Here is a 17,829-nt window from a genome sequence, read left to right on the forward strand (position 1 = left end):
AAAGATTCTAGATTTAAATCACTTAGCAAGACAAGTACATAAGGCCTCTTGAGACCCAGAATTCAACTGTTTAACTGAAGGACAAAGTACAGTGATTTGAGGTACAGTCACTTAGAAGAAGGATTTTCTCTTTCGCAGGTTCCTGAGGACCAGGGGGATATGGATGATAGCTCAGAGAAGACCCCCAGCAAAGCCTCCAAATCCCCCCAGAAAAGCACCAAGAGGCCCAAGACTGTCCCTGTCAAAGTCACTCTACTCGACGGCTCAGACTATGAAACTGCAGTTGAGGTACACCACTCACTGTTAATCAGCAAGCATAAAGAGAAAATTGCTTATGAAGCCATTCAAAAGAATTTGACAGTGAATGTTTTTTAAAAAAATGATTACAACTTTTTTATAGGTTTGGCCATCACTTACATCAGTAATAACAATATCTTACTCACCAGGTTTTTTTCCTAATATCTGGGACAACACTAAAAAGAAGCCCAACAAGGCAACATAAGAGCAGTGAAACAGTCATAGAGGTGTAAAACAAAACGACTGTTTAGTCGAAGTTAATCAGTAGAGAAAACAAAGGCAAACGATAGAAACTTTACCAAAACCGTCCATTCTTATAGACGGACTTGCTGTGGTTGTGCTGTTGTGGAAATTACAAATTAATATCAGTGATGAACACACAAAGCACTGTAGTGCAGTGTCAGCAGAGATTTCAACAAGGTGCCCAACAAAAATTAGATTTTGACACCCATACAACCATGAGCTGTCCATAAGCTATAGTAGATGCATGGAAAAGAATTCTTCATGGTATGAAAACACACAGAATATCTGGTTAACCTTAAAATGACATCTTCACATTCTTCAATTAAATGAACCCCAACAGGCATAAAAGCAACGTGATTGACGGTATATAGTGGCTGCTCAGCAGCGCACACACCTCCACCAAAGGGCAAACAATCCTACACATCTGTGAGATCTAGATTATTATCTGGATCTGCACCAAACTGTACAAGCCAACACCCCTCAACACCAGAAATGATGGGCATAACTGTATAATAGAAATGATGGACATAACTGCAAAAGTCAGACTTTTTCCTTTGAAGCTGCTTCCACCTCCGCAGCTAAGCACACAGCTTCCTTTCCAAAGAGTTATCTTTGGGTAATTGTTTCACCTTTTGCAATTCTGCAACCATACAGAAACATAATTAGAAAAAATGACTTCAAAAGGTTGTTTTGTATGGTTGTTTCTCCATGGTAATATGCCCACATACTAAAAAATGCATATCTTGCTGTGCAGATGACAAAAAATGCAGCATTTTGAGAAGCTGGTGTACGTCTCCCACGTTTGAATGAAGTCCTTGACTCAGCACAGTCCGCCACAGTACACCTCAGTGGGATTTAGGCTCCCTGGGTAATACATGAGTCAGGAAATGCAGCTGTGTTGCTACTCTCACTGGGAGGGGGAGTGACGGGTAGCGGGAGGTGAGACAAGCTCTGCATTGTGGGGGATGGGAGGCTCAGATGAGCAATCCCCAGCTTTCGTGAATCGTGACTATAGCCTTTTGTGTTTGTAAACAGACGGATGTAACTCGGTGAAGTCCCACCACCCTTGGTTTATTTGAATTTCACAGTAGCCTGCACGCTCATCATGATTGAGTACTGCTGACAATTAATTTGCTCTTGGATGTAAAATGACTTCTGAGGAAGAGTAAGGGCTGTCAAAGGGGGTGTTCCACACCAGAGGGAGATCCTGTGCAGGACTTACACGAGCTGCTTTGAAGCACATAAAAGCCAGCACTGGAGCCCCATTGGACGCCGCTGATGATGGAGTGTGATGGGAATGATCTTGTTGGCTGTACGGCCTCATTCATGTCAACTGAATTGTTTTTATGACTTACTGCCTCCCGCATGACCTCACATATTTTACTTACAAGGGGCAACGACTGGAGGAATATGTCAGGAGTCCTGACTGAGGCGTCACACACATTCACCTTCAACTCCAGCCCCGATCTCCCTCTGTCTTGGTTATGTGCATACCTATACGCGTGCATACACATTTCTTCATGTCACCTGGGCAGTGACAGTAGAGATATTGGGCTTTGACAGGAAATCCATACAGCTGACAGATGAGTGCTCTTGTGTTTGACCGGGGAGAAAATAGAAAGGGAGAAGGAAAGAGTGGGGGAGGAGGTGGAGAGTAAGACAGAGAGGAGGTATCTACCAGTAGTTCTTGATAGTGCACCTTATTACGCACAAGAGTGTGTATATCAGTGTGTCTGCACATAAAAAAAAAGGGCAAGCGGGGACAAAATGATGAATGCAGTGAAATCATCACTTTAATTACAGTCATGATGTCCACCGAGCAAACCGGCTCTGATGATGAAAACACAGGGAAGCAGCCTGAACCTCCTATTGATGTTTGGCTCACAACATTATAGATATTGATTGGGCCCAGTGCATTTAAATTGTCCAGTCCTTAACTTAAAGCCATACGATTAAACCAAGATTTCACCACCTGCTGACATTACTTAAAGCCTTCAAGATGACATGGAAAACTGTTTATTACTGTTTTTAAAAACAACATTTTGAATGAAACATCTGACTTTTTAAACTAAAATCCAGAGGAGACCATTGTACACATTTAAACTACTTACACTTTGGCTGAATGGAATTTTCTCTGTAGGTCCAACTCATGAAATGCTAATGTTTTTTTTTACGCTTTATTCATTTCTGCTGGTTAACCACAGTCCCATGTGAGTTTCAGCTTTATTACAGAGACGGAGCCGCTTTTCAGTGCATTCTGTGCTGCTGATTGTGTCAGTGCTCAGCTGCTGATGGTGCTCAGCCACGCTACTGAAGAGGTGAAGGAAATAATTAAAAAAGGAAATAGCTTTCATATGTATCATGTACTGGTACTTTTGAAATGTGTTTATTTTTATTTTTCATTACTTGCGTGAATTGTAACACAAAACTTTAATATCTCTAACCTAAACCAAATCCTTTCTGTAAATTGTGTCTCTTTGGGAGAGGTAGGCCACAGTAGCAGCGAGCATACAGTAAAAAATTGGGACAACAGCTACAGTATGCATGCACAGGATTAAACCTACAGTCTGCAGCGCTCAACATTCTTAAATTTAAAGTTCCTCCTCAAAGAAAACCACCAGCTCCATAAATGTGAGGTTCATGTGATCATGTTAAAACCAAATGAAAGATTCATGAAGCTGTGACCAAGCTCAGCCTCCTTTGAAAAAGCTTAAAGGATGATGAAATCAGCTTATCTATATCTGCTATCATTCCCTCCCGTTCTAGCAACACCAATCTAAATGCATAGCCACAAAAGCTCTGCTTCCTCCCCTCTTAAGAGGCTGGACTATACAGTCAGCTGCAGAGCCTCTGAGGATTCAGCATTTTGCTCAAGGGAACCTCAGAGCATATACTTGCCAACACTGTAGCTCAACCTATCTGATTGAAGGGAAGCTTTTCTATGTTCTACACTGCACTGCATCTTAAGAACCAGCTTGTCTACACTGTGCTTTGAGCCACTACAGGGACCTTAAAAATTCACAGATAAACCAGCACATGTTGGAAATCTGGGGTCTTCTCTCCAAATATCGAAAATGATTTTACCAGTACTAGATGTGCTTACGAACCTAAACAAATCTAAGATATTTTTGAAGCCGTTGGGACAGCTGTGGCTCAGGAGGTAGAGCGGCTCATCCAGGGTGAATAAGAGGTGGTCATGAGTCAAACTTGGTATTAGCTATTACTAAAATGACTCTGGAACCAACAGACATTTGGTCTATCTAATTTCAAAGTGTTACAGTTTTAATGATTAATGCATTCACATGTTTTTCCACCATATGGAAGTGCTGAATGTGATGCTGCTTAATGTAGCCAGTGTGAGGTACAACACGGTAATGTATGCTTACTTCAGCTGTACTGTGCTTAAAAAAACGTCACAACTGTGGAATTAATTTACATTACTCATGAGTTCTCAGCCTGGGAAAACAATATGAAGTCTTCTATAGCTCTGCAGGCAGTTTTCTAAAGTCTTTAAAAAATATTATTAACATCAATAATAGCCCTGCTGATGTAATAGGCATTTCTCAATGAAAGCTGTATGAGGCATTTTAGAAGATCTGGGTTTCAACATTTTTGAGGTTCACCCATAATAGGGACTAAAAGTTAGGAAATCTTACCCCTTACTTAAATTTTGTCCATTTTTGTAAAATCTATCTTAAGACTCTCTAAACTAGAGGTCACTAGAAGGTGGACAATGGTCTGGATCTGGACCCAGACGCAGGTCCTATTTGGACCTATAACCTATGAATTATTAAGAATTATTATATTTCGACAGAGCGTTTCTGTTTTAATCGACACAGCTTTTCACGTCCTCACAGCACTGGTCACGGAATGCTACTCATTGCGACTCAAATCAGAGAGTGACATACAGACATGGGGAGAGACAAGACAATAGACAATGGGAAATAAATGGGGAAAGTGGGGGATATAGGAAGGAGAAAAAAATGAAAATGAAGTATTAAAGCTGTTCAGTATTTAAGATGTCTTGAAATAGTTCATGATAAAAGTGATTGAGACTATTGAGATTTTTGTGAAAAAAGCACTCTATTTTAAGATTCACATTTTTGAGGAAATTTTGTCCAACTGGACCTCTTTGAAAGACCCCTGCCCTACGCTTTATGGAAGCCTAATATTAAATCACCCCCTAAGTACTCTGTTAAGATAGAACGCAACTTTTAATATTGATTTTGTCCAGATAAATGAAGTGATACAATTCAGGGCAACTGACGACAAAATCTTGGAGGCCCACCGATCCTCCCACGCCCCCTTCAATCTTAACACACATGGCAAAGCAAGTTTTCAATTATAGGATCTCAGCCTATAATACAGGATTTAGTCTGACAGGCTACAGCCTATGATCACAGCCTGAAAGACTATTTCAACACCTGTACATATATTCTATCATACAGGATTTACACCACCTGCAACAATACTTTCCTTGGCCAGCAGCAACAATATCAATGCATTAGCCTACAGTGTGTAGCTCAATGGCAAACGCAAGCACATGCTGTCCCACCTCCACCAGTGCAGCTCTATGATTCAGATTCTTCCATCAATCTCTCTCTCACTCTCTCTCTTACACACAGTGATTGATAAATAATAGTAGCCTAATTTTAAAAAATGTTAAGAAAAACCATGTCGTTGTTCAATAAACTTTATTTTGTGAGGAAAAAGGCCTCCTATCAATTTTTACCAGCTCCCTCAGTCACTCCATGTTGGCGCCAGGCCTGAATGGTTGAAACAGTTAGCTAAAAGTACATTATGGTTGAAACTGTGGGGCTGCGGAACTGGTAACATACCTTCCCCCGGGTCTCTGGTGTGGGCTCCAGGCTAGAAGAGGGAGGGGCAGATGAACAGGTGTCTGCAGCAGGGCATTGTTTCTCCGCCAGTTTCCCGCTGATGCTCAGCTGCGTTACTGTCGTCTTCCTCTTCTGCGTTAGCCACGTCCTCTTCAGGCTCTTTTTCATGCTTGCTAGCCGACTTTTTAAAAAAGTCCAGATAGATGGCATGTTTCCGAATTTCGGTTTCTTTATTTCTTCGCCTTTCTCTTTGCTATATCACTGGTCCTGAGTTGGTTTTCCATGAAGTTTTAAGGAGAGTCTTTCTCACCAGGCTGGTTTTGCTTTACCGCTAAATTCCCACGTCCATCACCTGACCTAATACGTCATCGTTACGTCACAGACACGACCAGCAAACCAACCATAATATATTTCTTTTTTGCAAATAAGGCAACGCTGCATCAATTGCTTCGTAATGCAACACGCACACTCTCTCTCTCACTCTCTCTCTCTCTCTCACACACACACACACACACACATTAGTTTATTTGATTTGATTATAAAAAGAAAGAAAAAAAAGTCAGGAGGAAGCCATGGTCATTGAAAGTTTGGAGGCCCCCAAGAGGTCGAAGGCCCTCCCTGCTTGCTTTCACGCCTCAAGGTTGTTGCCGCAGGGTTTTGTGTCACCTGACTGAAGTCCCAGCCAGAAACGTAACTGTAAAGAGCTACATAGCATGACAGAAGCTACACCAATGCCAGCTAACTTCACTACATCTTTACAGTATATCTGTTTGATTCCACAGTGCTGTCTTTTCACTTGAATTAGTTAAAGTGAGTAAGTTCAATAGATCTACTCTCTCAGTGGCCTGCCATTAACCCATTCACAGACACGCTGTCTCTCCTCATCTTGTTTGCATGGGTAAGGCTATCAGCAAAATGGATTTCTAGGATTACACCAAATGGCTGCTAACACAATCAGACCACAGAACTAGTTACAGAAATGTGATTGGAGCCAGTTGGAGCGACAACAGAATCTCATCAGCAGCTCCTGAATTGGTTGCCATGCTTGGGGGACCACCTGCGATATGTGTTGCAATTTCATTTTGTTGGAAAATCGAATAAATGCGCCGCTCCCCAAAAATTCTCTGACTGCAGGCTGTGCCTGTTAGTCAGCAATATTCTCTCACCAGTTTGCCAATGGCAGCCTCAGTGCAGCAGGGTATAAATTATTATTTATGTGATTGAGAGACAGATGACTTCATAATGGATAATTGATTATTCTTTCTTAAATTTTTAAAAGTTATGCTGACTGTACTGCCAGCTTTTCTCACAAGGGCTGAACAAAGCTGTGCGATGGCCTTGTAGTAACCAGAGATAAAGAAGTGAGATGGCACATGCACGCACAGAAGGGACCTATTACTTCTGTTTCCATGGTAACAGTTGCTTGGTTGCTTTGTCGCTATAGGAGCCAGGTTTCCCTTGGAGATGAAGCTGGCGTGTGTGTGCCAGTGTGTCTGTGCATGTTTGTGTGTGTGCATTTTGCCGAGGCCGTCTGTGCAACCCACAGAGGCCTGATTTCAGCCCTGGAGGGCAGGGTAGAAAATAGGTGTGGTCTGCTGAAACACCACTGATGCAAAATGCAATTCCTCCCCTTATATAGGCATACAGAGTGTAGCCCCTCCTACTCAACAGGGGCGCGGACAGACTGGAAGCGTCTCCCGGACTACAGTGTGTCACTGATATTTTTGTCTCCTTTGTGTTGAGACATATAAACAAAGGAAATATATTATTGTCCAATAAAATAATACCCAGCTATTATTTCACTAGACAACCAACCAATTAATTATATGATAAATGAAATATCTTTTCTGTTTTACAGATCTTTTTTTTTTTTTCAAGATTGTTTTTTTGCATTGAGTGATTTAGTGTTCATGCCAGCTGATCCTATAGATGCACACAGGAAATCTGGGTGGAGAGAAGTGTACGATATGCAACCACGCTAGGTTCTTGGTTGAAAACAAACCAGGTGTGTTGCAGTTATATGGTATGGGTCAGCATTGGGCCAGCAGATGCCCCACAGTCACACACATCTTTATTGAAGTGCATTATTGCACTTGCATTTGTCCCCTTTTTTGGTGTTATAGTACCTTCTACAACCTGAACCTGCACCGTGTCACCTGCCCACTTGCTGTGTGTTCTCATGCTGCATTTGTATGCGTGTGTGTGTGTGTGTGTGTGTGTGTGTGTGTGTGTGTGTAAGAAATTTGCCAAGGGCCAGACCCTGCTGGACATGGTGTGTGGCCATCTGAACCTGCTGGAGAGGGACTACTTTGGCCTGACTTTCCAGGACACGGACAACTCCAAGGTCAGACACACAAGAACACAAACACACACACACACACACATTAGGATAGCTTACATTTACTTTATGCATTTTAAAATCTGTAACTGACTAATTGTCCCAATTAGAAACTATTCTGAATGTTAAAACAAGCTAAAAGCCAAAATGTCTTGACAATGAATTTAGCCCGTTTTTCTTTATAGCTGCTAATAAATAGATTATTTAGTGTTTTGGTTGGATTATGTCAGTGATTTCAGAGCAAATGTCAACCAGCAGTTTTTCCCGCTGTTATAAAGCAGCGAGTCCCTGGTTGCCCTTCAAACTGTGCCCAACCACTTACAGCTTGAGACTGGCATACATGGCCTTTAACCTTTTAAAATGTGATTAGACAGTATGGCCTTTTGAAAATGGTGCACGGGGTCTACAGTGCACCATGAAAGCTTCAGTGACATTCGGCAGAAGGCGTTGGATCCATCTGGCATTTATATGCCCAATATTGATGCTTTCAGTGTTTGTAGAAGCTTTCATCCATTTTCTTGTAATCGGAATATATTTGGCTGTCAATTTGGGAATAGAATTTAAAAAAGCAAAGAGCAGCCAGCAAGTTACAGTCCTTAAAAGAGGTTCTTAAAAATTGGTGATTTTGCTGAGGTTGAATTTCTCAATAGGGTTGTCTCTTTCTTTTTTCATCAGAACTGGTTGGATCCCTCCAAAGAGATCAAGAAGCAAATTCGGGGTAAGTGCAGCAGACACACACACTCTCTCTCACTCACACACAGAAACACATAGGCATAGTCCGCAATATTTTCCTTCACAAAACAACCTTGCTGGTGGTTTGTCCACAGTTGGTTCCTGGATTTTTGGATTCTCTGTCAAGTTCTACCCCCCAGACCCGTCTGTGCTCATTGAGGACATCACAAGGTAGGTCTGAATGCAACAATTGGGGCTTTTTAAGTCACAGTTAAAGATCACTGATTGGTTTTAATTGTCTAAAGCTAATATACTGAGTCCTTCAGAGGACATTTTTGTTTTGACTGAATTTATAGAAAGAACATCATAGCTGAGACCTGTGCCCAGGTGAACTGAACACACTTAGAATGAAGGTTGAAGACAAGGAGCTGACTTTAGTAGTCTTTGGAGGCAACTATGAAACTGTGAAAACAGACCAGGACATCAAAATAATGATAGTGATCACAAAGCACTAGAGTCTAGAGAGTCCAGGGTGTATGTACTTTATGTACTCCACACATACATAGGAAGGTATGGTATATTTTTAGGCTTATCACTTTAGTAACTGCTGCAGTTATTTTGGTGTTTTGGGGTATTAAGGTGTGGAGATTATGTACTTTCAGTTTTAATAATCCGGCCAAGTAAGAAGAAACCTTTTAAAGTTCTTCATAAAAAAGATGAAAAAGACCACGAGTCTACAACTATGCTAGTAGCTTTGTGAAACTGCGCTAAGCTACGGCAATACTTTTAAATAAATGCTAATGTCAGTATGCTAACATGCTCACAATGACAATGCCAACGTGCTGAAGTTTAGTAGGTACAATATTTACCACATTCTCCACCTTAGCATTGGCTAATTAGCACGAACCACAAAGTACAGTCGAGGCTGACAGGAATGTCTCTTGTTTTTGCCGTATTTAATCGTAATACTAAAACGTTAAAGTTACATTTTATATATGATTATATATGATGATGATGCATTAAATTCAGGGGATCACCAAAGTCATCAAGATTCATCCTCTGAGCACCATGAATGTCTGTACAAAATTTCAGACATCTGGAAAGATCAACTCTGTTAGCATGACTTACTGTAAACGTGAAGGGCTGAGACTGAGAACAGTTCCAGTGTTTCTTCCAGGCATTTCCTGGTAATGTAGACACATAACTCTGAAGACAAATGTTAGCAGCATTTCTGTTTTTTCAGGTACTACCTGTGCCTGCAGCTGAGGGACGACATCCTGTCCGGTCGTCTACCCTGCTCGTTCGTCACCCACGCTCTTCTGGGCTCCTACACTGTCCAGGCTGAACTGGGAGACTATGAGCCGGAGGAACATGGCCCCGACTATGTTAACGACTTCCGCTTTGCTCCCAATCAGACACGTGAACTGGAGGAGAGAGTGATGGAGCTTCACCGAAACTACAGGTCAGAGGAAATACGGCCTTGCTAATTTAATGGAGTGCCACGGGGATAATGTGCGATGCTGGTCTTTTTGATTTGTGGGATTGAATATGAAAGAAGTGTTTAAATCATGTGTGACATTTGTGTCACAGGGGAATGAGTCCGGCAGAGGCAGAGGTGAACTTTCTAGAAAATGCCAAGAAGCTGTCAATGTATGGAGTGGACCTGCATCATGCTAAGGTATAGCAATAATCCACCCAGACTTTTCAACTGTCCATGCACTTCCGTATGAGGTTTTTTGATGCTCTATGCCTGTGCTCACCAGGATTCAGAAGGGATTGACATAATGCTCGGAGTGAGCGCCAACGGTCTTCTCATCTACCGAGACCGTCTCAGGATAAACCGGTTTGCCTGGCCAAAAATCCTCAAGATCTCCTACAAAAGAAGTAACTTCTACATCAAGATCCGCCCCGGAGAGGTATATACAAACTATAATGATCTTGTCTATTGCATCTTGCTTGACGTAGCAGGAGTTCACTGCACAACTATTGCATGCACACCCCCACTAGAACAACTCGTGACAGTCACTCTGCCTCAACGCCAGGGCAACTGGAATGATCATTTGGTAAAGAGCCAACTCCACATTTCTATTTCATGGTTTCACAGTTGTTAAAATTACATCATTGTCTCTCTTGCTTGTCCCAAGCAGAATAAATAGTCATTTCATGGTTGATAAAAGAGTAACTTCTGAGATTTATCTGCTGCAAACCATGTGACGACTGACGAGAGCATTTTTTCAGACATTATTTATAGCCCTCAGAGATACTGTTCTTAAATATTAGGCTGATAGGTCATGTTTTTATTCTTTTCCTCTTCTCTCAGCATCTATGGTGACTTTAAAGCCCGATTAGCCAGTCATGAGGATTTGCACTTTCATCAAGGATTTTACTTGCAAGTGTTTGAGCCACATTATGCTTGCTCTGGTTTTAAACTCGCAAAAACTATTATGATTTACTGCTTTTTTCCTTCGTTCTTTTGCCTTCAGGGTATGTAACATGAGCTTTATATCTACTGCACTTGACATCTTCATAGTGAATACCAAGGCTAGTCTGTGCATATGCTCTGCACATCTATCCTCCTAAGTCAGCTGTCACTTCAAATTTGCCTGGAAGGTCGTCTTTGGTGTTTAAAGCCCTTTTATTCTAAACAGATTTTTGTGTGCAGCAGAAGTTGGCTTCTTTCTGTAAACGGACTACCCCAAATGTTTAAAGACCCGTTATATTGCTAATAACCTATTGATCTGTAAGCGTATTGTTCTGTTCACACCACTGAACATCTGATGGAGCGAGTGCACGAATGGCTAATTTGTAGGTTGGTTAGAGAAGGAAAATTTACCTGACATGGCAGATGCGGGAATATATTTCTAGTAAAAGTAAACAGAAAAACAACATTGATTTTTCCATTACTGCGGAGTAAACACAATTCACCCTGCCACCACCCCCCCCACCACTCACTCCCTTCACTTTCCTTTTCTTCTTCACCTCCTTTCCTCCTCTTCCTCCTCCTCCTCCTCCTCCTCCTCATGCCCCACCACCACCTGCACTCCTTCCCCTAACCTCTCAGTATGAGCAGTTTGAGAGCACCATAGGCTTCAAGCTGCCCAACCATCGGGCCTCAAAGCGATTGTGGAAGGTCTGCATTGAGCACCACACCTTCTTCAGGTAGGACTTTATACTCACAGATACACAAAGACACACCTTTTCTGCACTGAAGTTGTTGAGCCCTGCATGAATTGTCAGCACAGTAGGGTTATCCTTCATGTGAAACTTTGGTGTTAACTTTGGATGGAGCCAGGCTAGCTGTCTCCCCCTGTTTCCACTCCTTGTGGTCAGAGTGGAATCGTGCTTTTCTTGTTTAACTCTGCAGGAAATAAGTGATACCACTTTCACCACTTTTACCTCATCAGATTCTAAATTGTGTAGTTAAGTAACAACAAGGTGCAGAACTTGAATATTTATGGTAGACACACAAACTCAACCTTCCTGCAGGTTGGTTTCTCCAGAACCGCCTCCCAAGGGCTTCCTGGTGATTGGCTCCAAGTTCCGGTACAGCGGGCGAACCCAAGCCCAGACCAGACAGGCCAGCGCTCTGATTGACAGGCCTGCCCCGCAGTTCGATCGCTCCGTTAGCAAGAGATACTTGCTGCCACGAAGCATTGATGGAGGTGAGAACCCTGATTATGTCTACCCTGAACTTCACTAAGGCTTCCTGTGAGGCAGGAAGGCTCAAGGCTAAAATGGATCAATGGTTGGGCACATACATGAAAACGTAGTCTTCCGCACCCACAGTGTAAATATTTCAGCAACAGGACTTATTGATCTTATGTTATGGTCCTCAAAATGAAGAGAGTGGATATAAAATCTCTGAGGACAGAAATTAAGGCAGTTTTTAGCTTTGTCTCTTAATAAAACTTTATTTTATTGCGCACAGCTTATTGAGATACTGTTCAGTGCTTTACAGTAGCTCATCTCATGTAAAAGTCCATGTAGTTGATTGTCACCCTCCTCTTATGACTTTGACCAGCATCAGCTCTTGGTGATAGCATGGACCAGCTGTCCCAGCGAAGCTCCAGTGAACGCACACAGTTCATGTCCAGAGAGGACCTGGACCAAGAGGGCAGCCTGGATCTGGAACATGATCATTACCACTATCAGGACCAAGACCAGGATCAGTACACAGATCAAGAGCTGGAGCAGTATGAAGGTCAAGATCAGAGGCAGACACGGGGCGACCACTTCTCCACACCCACCAAGACTTTACAGGTAGAGGAGGGGATACAATGCTGTTCATATACACAGAAACCTGAGATCATTGCAGCTCTTGTTGCCTTGGTGTTATAACCGTTATACATTTTAGGGCACTCAGTATGAACACGTCACAAGCGTTCATTTAGAAGAGGGGAACTTTTACTGAGCAACAATGTAAATGAAATCAATATATAAAATATTGCAAGTGTGAAAACTAGATCAGAGATTTGAGGACAATACAGAGAAACATGCAAAAGCTTTGGCATCCTTTGGCTCATCTGAAAAAGTACATAGCGCTTGCTGTGCCCTGAGTCAGAAAAATCCCTCATGAACTTTTGACAAACATCATCTTTCTCTCCCACATTCCTTTTCATTTAAAACTGTTGCTATAATCAGCATCCTTTTTCTTCTCTCCTTGGCCTAATTTCCCCTGTTTTCTGCTCCTGTCCAGACTTAAAGACTTCTCAGTAGGAGTTCTTTCTACTAACTATTTCATAAATTGCCTCCCAAAATCTATTTTGACCTCTTTGCTGCAGAGCAGACCCAGCATCCTGCCTCTAACAGGTCTTCTCTTCTTGCTGCTGTATTATTAACGCTCTTTGCTAACCTCTGCTCTCTTTCTCTGACCTCTCTGTCTTCCACTTCATCCTCTCCTGCAGAGTGAAGAGGCAGGCTCGCCTGTAGACTCAAAGCCAGAGGTATTTTGGCCTTGGTCCTTAGTTTATGTCTGTGTGGTTTTGGTTGTTGTAGGTCATGCACCCATACTCTGTGTTTGTTGAGCACGACTTGTCCATTTTTTTTGATTGTTTGTCTCTGGAGGGGATGTTATTTCTCCTCATGTCATGAATTCCAGGATTCCACTGAGTATAATCAATGAAAACAGCATGAATTGATCTTTAGATGAATAGAAACAAAATGTTTAAATATACATTTATTCAGGCTCTTCCTTTTCTTTTTTCCTGTCTGCCCACTGGGAAATAGTTTCGGTGGAAATTCATACTAGATTTTCTTTCATAGACATTTAGCTCTTATCTAGAGTGACTTAAACAGTTTAACCCCAGTGAAAAAAGCTTCTTGTTCTTCAGTTGTCAACATATGTTCACGAGCGTTCATCTTTTAACAACATCCCTGTGTGAAATTAGAGGGATTGATTGTTATTAGCAGAATGAGCAGATGGCCTTTAAGCACTGGGATTCAGTGAATCAGTGTTGTTAAAAAAAAATCTGCTGGTACTCCTGCCGAGATGATTTGATAATTATTTGATTTAATCAATAATTATTTTTAAATTATTATTTTGCTAGGTTTGTTGTAAAGATACACTCATCTGTGTTATTTTTTCAATTTACATGGTAAAGATTATTCCAGTGTGTGTCAAGTCCGTATTATTTTATTCCTGTGCAGATGTGTGTATCATTAAGTAATGCAGGAAATATTGGTGTTGCATTAGCCACTAAAGGATCTGTTCATTTGTGGTTTCGTAATGTCCTCTCACCAAATATCTGGATGAAGAGGTATGGGAATAATCTCCCTACCCAAGCACTTAAGTTCAATCGATACATGACTGCATTAATTATCAGCTGGCCGACACTGAGATGGATTGTCTCTGACTTCTTGGCAGAACATTAAATGGGTTAACAGTCTTAGTCCAAAGCCCCGATGGTGTCAGCTGTTTCTGTTTGTCTGTCTGTCTGGCTGCCTGCCTTTTTACTCACCTGCAGCACTTTACCTCTTTGTCTCTGCACGCATCTGTTCTCAAACCCCACCTCCTCCTCCCCCTCCCCAATCCTTCAACCTCCTGCTTTGCTCAAAAACCCTGCACTTCATCTCACTTGCCCCACCTTGGGCTCCCTCATCTGTTGGACAAGGATCTGGCCACCCCTCGGCCCAAACAGGAGGTACTGCTTGTCCTCTCTTTTTGGCACGTACTATGTGTGACCTTCACCAGGTGTTCTGTGTTTTCTTATTCATATCTGTGCCTGTGAAATAACTTTTAGAGCACAGTAAACAGCAAACAGCAATGGCGTTCATGTTAAAACATTCAGGTTATTTTTCGTACAGCACACAATCACTTGGTGCATCACTGTGTGTATTTCTGTAGTATTTATCTGTGCATGTCGGTCTTGTATTTTCTAAGCATTATTATCAGTTAAAAACATTTGTTATCTGTCTAGCTCTTGAATTGTGAACGAATACAAACCTAAATCAGTTTGTGGCTTGTGCTGCATCTTCCAAAGTTTGATTTGTGTTCACTAAGGCAGAGTGCAAATGATTCTTTATGATAATGTTTAGAATATATTTTTGGAAACAAAAAAAAAAAAAAGAGCAAAGTTGAGCAAAGTAAAGTTGAATAGTGTGTCCCCGTGAGTAAGATATTTTTAACCGTAACTTGAACCAGATGTCTTTTTGATAAAAGTGCAAGGTGAAGGAAAAATTTTGATCTGAGTGAATGATAATGATCATTAACACCTCTATTGTCCAAATGTCATCATATAGCACAATTACAAAACAGAAAACAGCCAATCATGGACCACACCCTAATCAGGACAGATTTGGAGTATAGATTTTAAAATAAAACCTCTATTTCTTTTCTGTAACTAACTAATAAAGCTAGGATTTTAACTTATGTTAATTTGTGTCCCTGATGTGCCCTTCACTTTGTGAGCAGCAGTTCTTGGATAAGCCAGAAGATGTTCTACAGAAGCACCAGGCCAGCATCAATGAGCTGAAGAGGGCTTTGAGGCAGCCAAACAGCAAGATGGCCCAGAGGGAGAAACGCCTCTCCTCAGCTACTCCCCCTGGAGGAACCCCTGAACGGAAATCAGTAAGAACAACTTCCCGTTCCCAAATCATTGTACTCAGTGAACAACTATTAGTTATTATATTTTTAAATGTCGTGTTGATCCACCCTGTCTTCTTTTAACATTCTCTATTCCCACTGAACCAAAACAGACAATTAAGAAAAAAAAAACACTCATTTACAGTATTTATGTGGGGTCACTATGATTTCACAAATGGTAGAGCAGTGTATCTAGCTAGGCTAATGCACCTGTCTACTCTATGTCAACATAGGCGACCGGTGATGGCAAATTGATTGACAAGCAGGATGCTTATGAAGGGCCGCTGGATACTTACTCTAAAGTGGAAAAGAGTAAGACCTCTTCTATGGGTAGAAACAAGTTTGTGGTGACATCGTGGACTGAAGCAAATATGAATAATTGTCAAACACCTTGGGACTCTTTGAAAACTAGACCCGGAACGTCTCCAAAACAGGAAACAGACTTTACAGCAACAGGGCAAACAGATGTGGACCCCATGGATGATACCATGGCAACTAATAGGCATCATGATTCTTTATTAGCAAGGAATGCCATTCAAGAAAATGGATATGGACCTCCACCGGACAAACACAGGAGCGTAATGAACAACAGAGATGTAAGGCATTGTCAGTATGAGCGCAGCATTCATCGAGAGAGACCAAAGAACTTTGAAACTGTTCTGGCAGTGGATTCTCTTTCAAAGGCCAACGGGACCAGAGCTGAGAACGATGCGAGGCATTGTGAGACCTGGAAGATGAAAGACCCAAGCCCCACGGGAGCGAAAGATTGCAACAAAACTGGGAACTCAGAAGTCACCAAAATAGTCCCTCTCAAGCCACAGCGATCAAAGAAGTCTTTGAATAAAGAGGACAAAGGCGACGTAAACCCTCAAACTCAAAGCCAGTCAGACAGAAGTGTCTTTGGTGCATCTGGAGATGTACAGATGATTAAATCAAAAGATGGATCCCGTGAGACAGGAAGGATATCAGATGATAATACTGTACTGCAATCTGCCACAAATGTTGTCAAGGGAAACACAGCAGCCACCAAGTACCACAGTGAAGCCACAATGTCGTATCAACAGCAAACTCAACTACATCAACAGATAAAGAATGAGTTGTCTGGACAGCAGGAGCTCAGAGGCTGCAGAGATGCAACAGGGCAAAGTCAGTGGACAAGAGGAGGAGGCATCCTACACGAAGATCATTCTCAAAACAACTCAGAGTTTAAAGAGAATTTCTTTTCTAGCTATAAATTTCAAACAGCTCCCCCTCGAACTCTTCCTCTGAAAACACAGTGGTCCCGGGAAAGACAGAGCAACATGGACAACAGCCACATCCACTACAGGCCGCCCAGCCAAGAAACAGCCAAGAGGAAGCAAGCGGTAAACCACCTGCCCCCTAACCCGTTTGTCCAACATCGGAAAGTAAAACATTGCATGAGCTTCAGGCAATGTCGTGCAACTCTTGTTTTTACCATCTAAAAACAAAACAAAACAAAAAAAAAAATCACACACATCCTTCAGAACTCATGTGGCTGTGTATGAGAAGTCCACGTTCCTTCGCATCGCATCATTGACCGACTCAGTTCACGTCCATGGGCCAGGGAGCTCTTTGCTTTCCCTTGTTTCCCTCCGCAAAGCTTGACATCTGCTTGGCCATTTCAGAACCCTGCGGGCCTTTAAGCAAAACTCCCATTGCTTAAGCTTCAGGCGTCCCTTTTATCCCACCTTAACTTGTCACGTTAACACCTGGTCACTCCTTCCAACATCCTCACAGAGTAAAGGTGGCTGCTGTTGCAAGGAGCGCAAGACCTTCCCACCATTTTTCTTTTTTAATTTGAATCCTTTTCTATAAATGTCTGAGAAGGGCATTTGAACCAAATGTTCTGCCTTGGCAACTCTGTAGCAATAGAAGAAAATGAAAAAGGCGATTAGATGAAATCACAGGCTGCAGAGCTGCCAAACCTCTTCAGGGCTTAGGCATTCATATGCCACATTTACGAATATGAATACCTTTTTCCTGAAAGGGATTTTGAAGAACCTAACCTTTCAGTGCATGGCATTACCATTGCACTTGCAGTCATTTTTAATGATGTCAGCCTGTGAAATATACCCTATGTGCATGCTTCTGACAGTCGCCTTAAGCTTCGGAGTCTCTCTGGGAATTCTCTTGTGTGTTTATTGTGCGAGTTTAACATGACCCCTAAAGTTGATGGATGAATAAGGTGTTTAAAAAATATCTTAAATTAATTTTTAATTCTCATTTTACAACTAAGAACACAGTGAAAGCCATTAGCTCATAAACTGAGAAGTGTACATGGCAAATGCCATTTCACTAAATATAACGATGCTTTTAACTTAGTTATTGTATACATATGT

At 41.8% G+C, this 17,829-nt stretch overlaps 2 protein-coding genes across 8 annotated transcripts in view; one reads left to right on the forward strand and one right to left on the reverse strand.

Annotated features, from left to right (window-relative positions):
* ttll9 (tubulin tyrosine ligase-like family, member 9) overlaps positions 1-5,732 on the reverse strand; it is a 67,186-nt gene extending 61,454 nt beyond the window's left edge. For both annotated transcript variants that reach the window (XM_071475866.1, XM_071475864.1), the window contains exon 1: positions 5,379-5,732. In XM_071475866.1, the coding sequence (XP_071331967.1) occupies positions 5,379-5,588 (210 nt within the window). In that variant the 5' untranslated portion in view covers positions 5,589-5,732. The remainder of the gene's footprint in view (positions 1-5,378) is intronic.
* The window catches only part of LOC139620389 (band 4.1-like protein 1), a 41,644-nt gene that overhangs the window by 16,367 nt on the left and 7,448 nt on the right, over positions 1-17,829 (forward strand). For 2 of the 6 annotated variants that reach the window (XM_071475851.1, XM_071475852.1), the window contains 14 exons: positions 139-288; positions 7,618-7,722; positions 8,392-8,434; positions 8,544-8,619; positions 9,632-9,850; positions 9,979-10,066; positions 10,152-10,304; positions 11,450-11,547; positions 11,875-12,050; positions 12,410-12,648; positions 13,293-13,331; positions 14,499-14,528; positions 15,299-15,454; positions 15,703-16,833. In XM_071475851.1, the coding sequence (XP_071331952.1) occupies positions 139-288; positions 7,618-7,722; positions 8,392-8,434; positions 8,544-8,619; positions 9,632-9,850; positions 9,979-10,066; positions 10,152-10,304; positions 11,450-11,547; positions 11,875-12,050; positions 12,410-12,648; positions 13,293-13,331; positions 14,499-14,528; positions 15,299-15,454; positions 15,703-16,833 (2,703 nt within the window). Of the gene's footprint in view, positions 1-138; positions 289-5,970; positions 7,384-7,617; positions 7,723-8,391; positions 8,435-8,543; positions 8,620-9,631; positions 9,851-9,978; positions 10,067-10,151; positions 10,305-11,449; positions 11,548-11,874; positions 12,051-12,409; positions 12,649-13,292; positions 13,332-14,498; positions 14,529-15,298; positions 15,455-15,702; positions 16,834-17,829 lie in introns of those variants that run through there. The other 4 variants (XM_071475855.1, XM_071475853.1, XM_071475856.1 and 1 more) reach the window with 4 other exon arrangements.

Source organism: Trachinotus anak, unplaced genomic scaffold (genome assembly GCF_046630095.1).
Source record: "Trachinotus anak isolate AG129_WGS33_773 ecotype Australia unplaced genomic scaffold, CSIRO_AGI_Tana_v1 ptg000004l, whole genome shotgun sequence".
Classification (NCBI taxonomy): domain Eukaryota; kingdom Metazoa; phylum Chordata; class Actinopteri; order Carangiformes; family Carangidae; genus Trachinotus; species Trachinotus anak.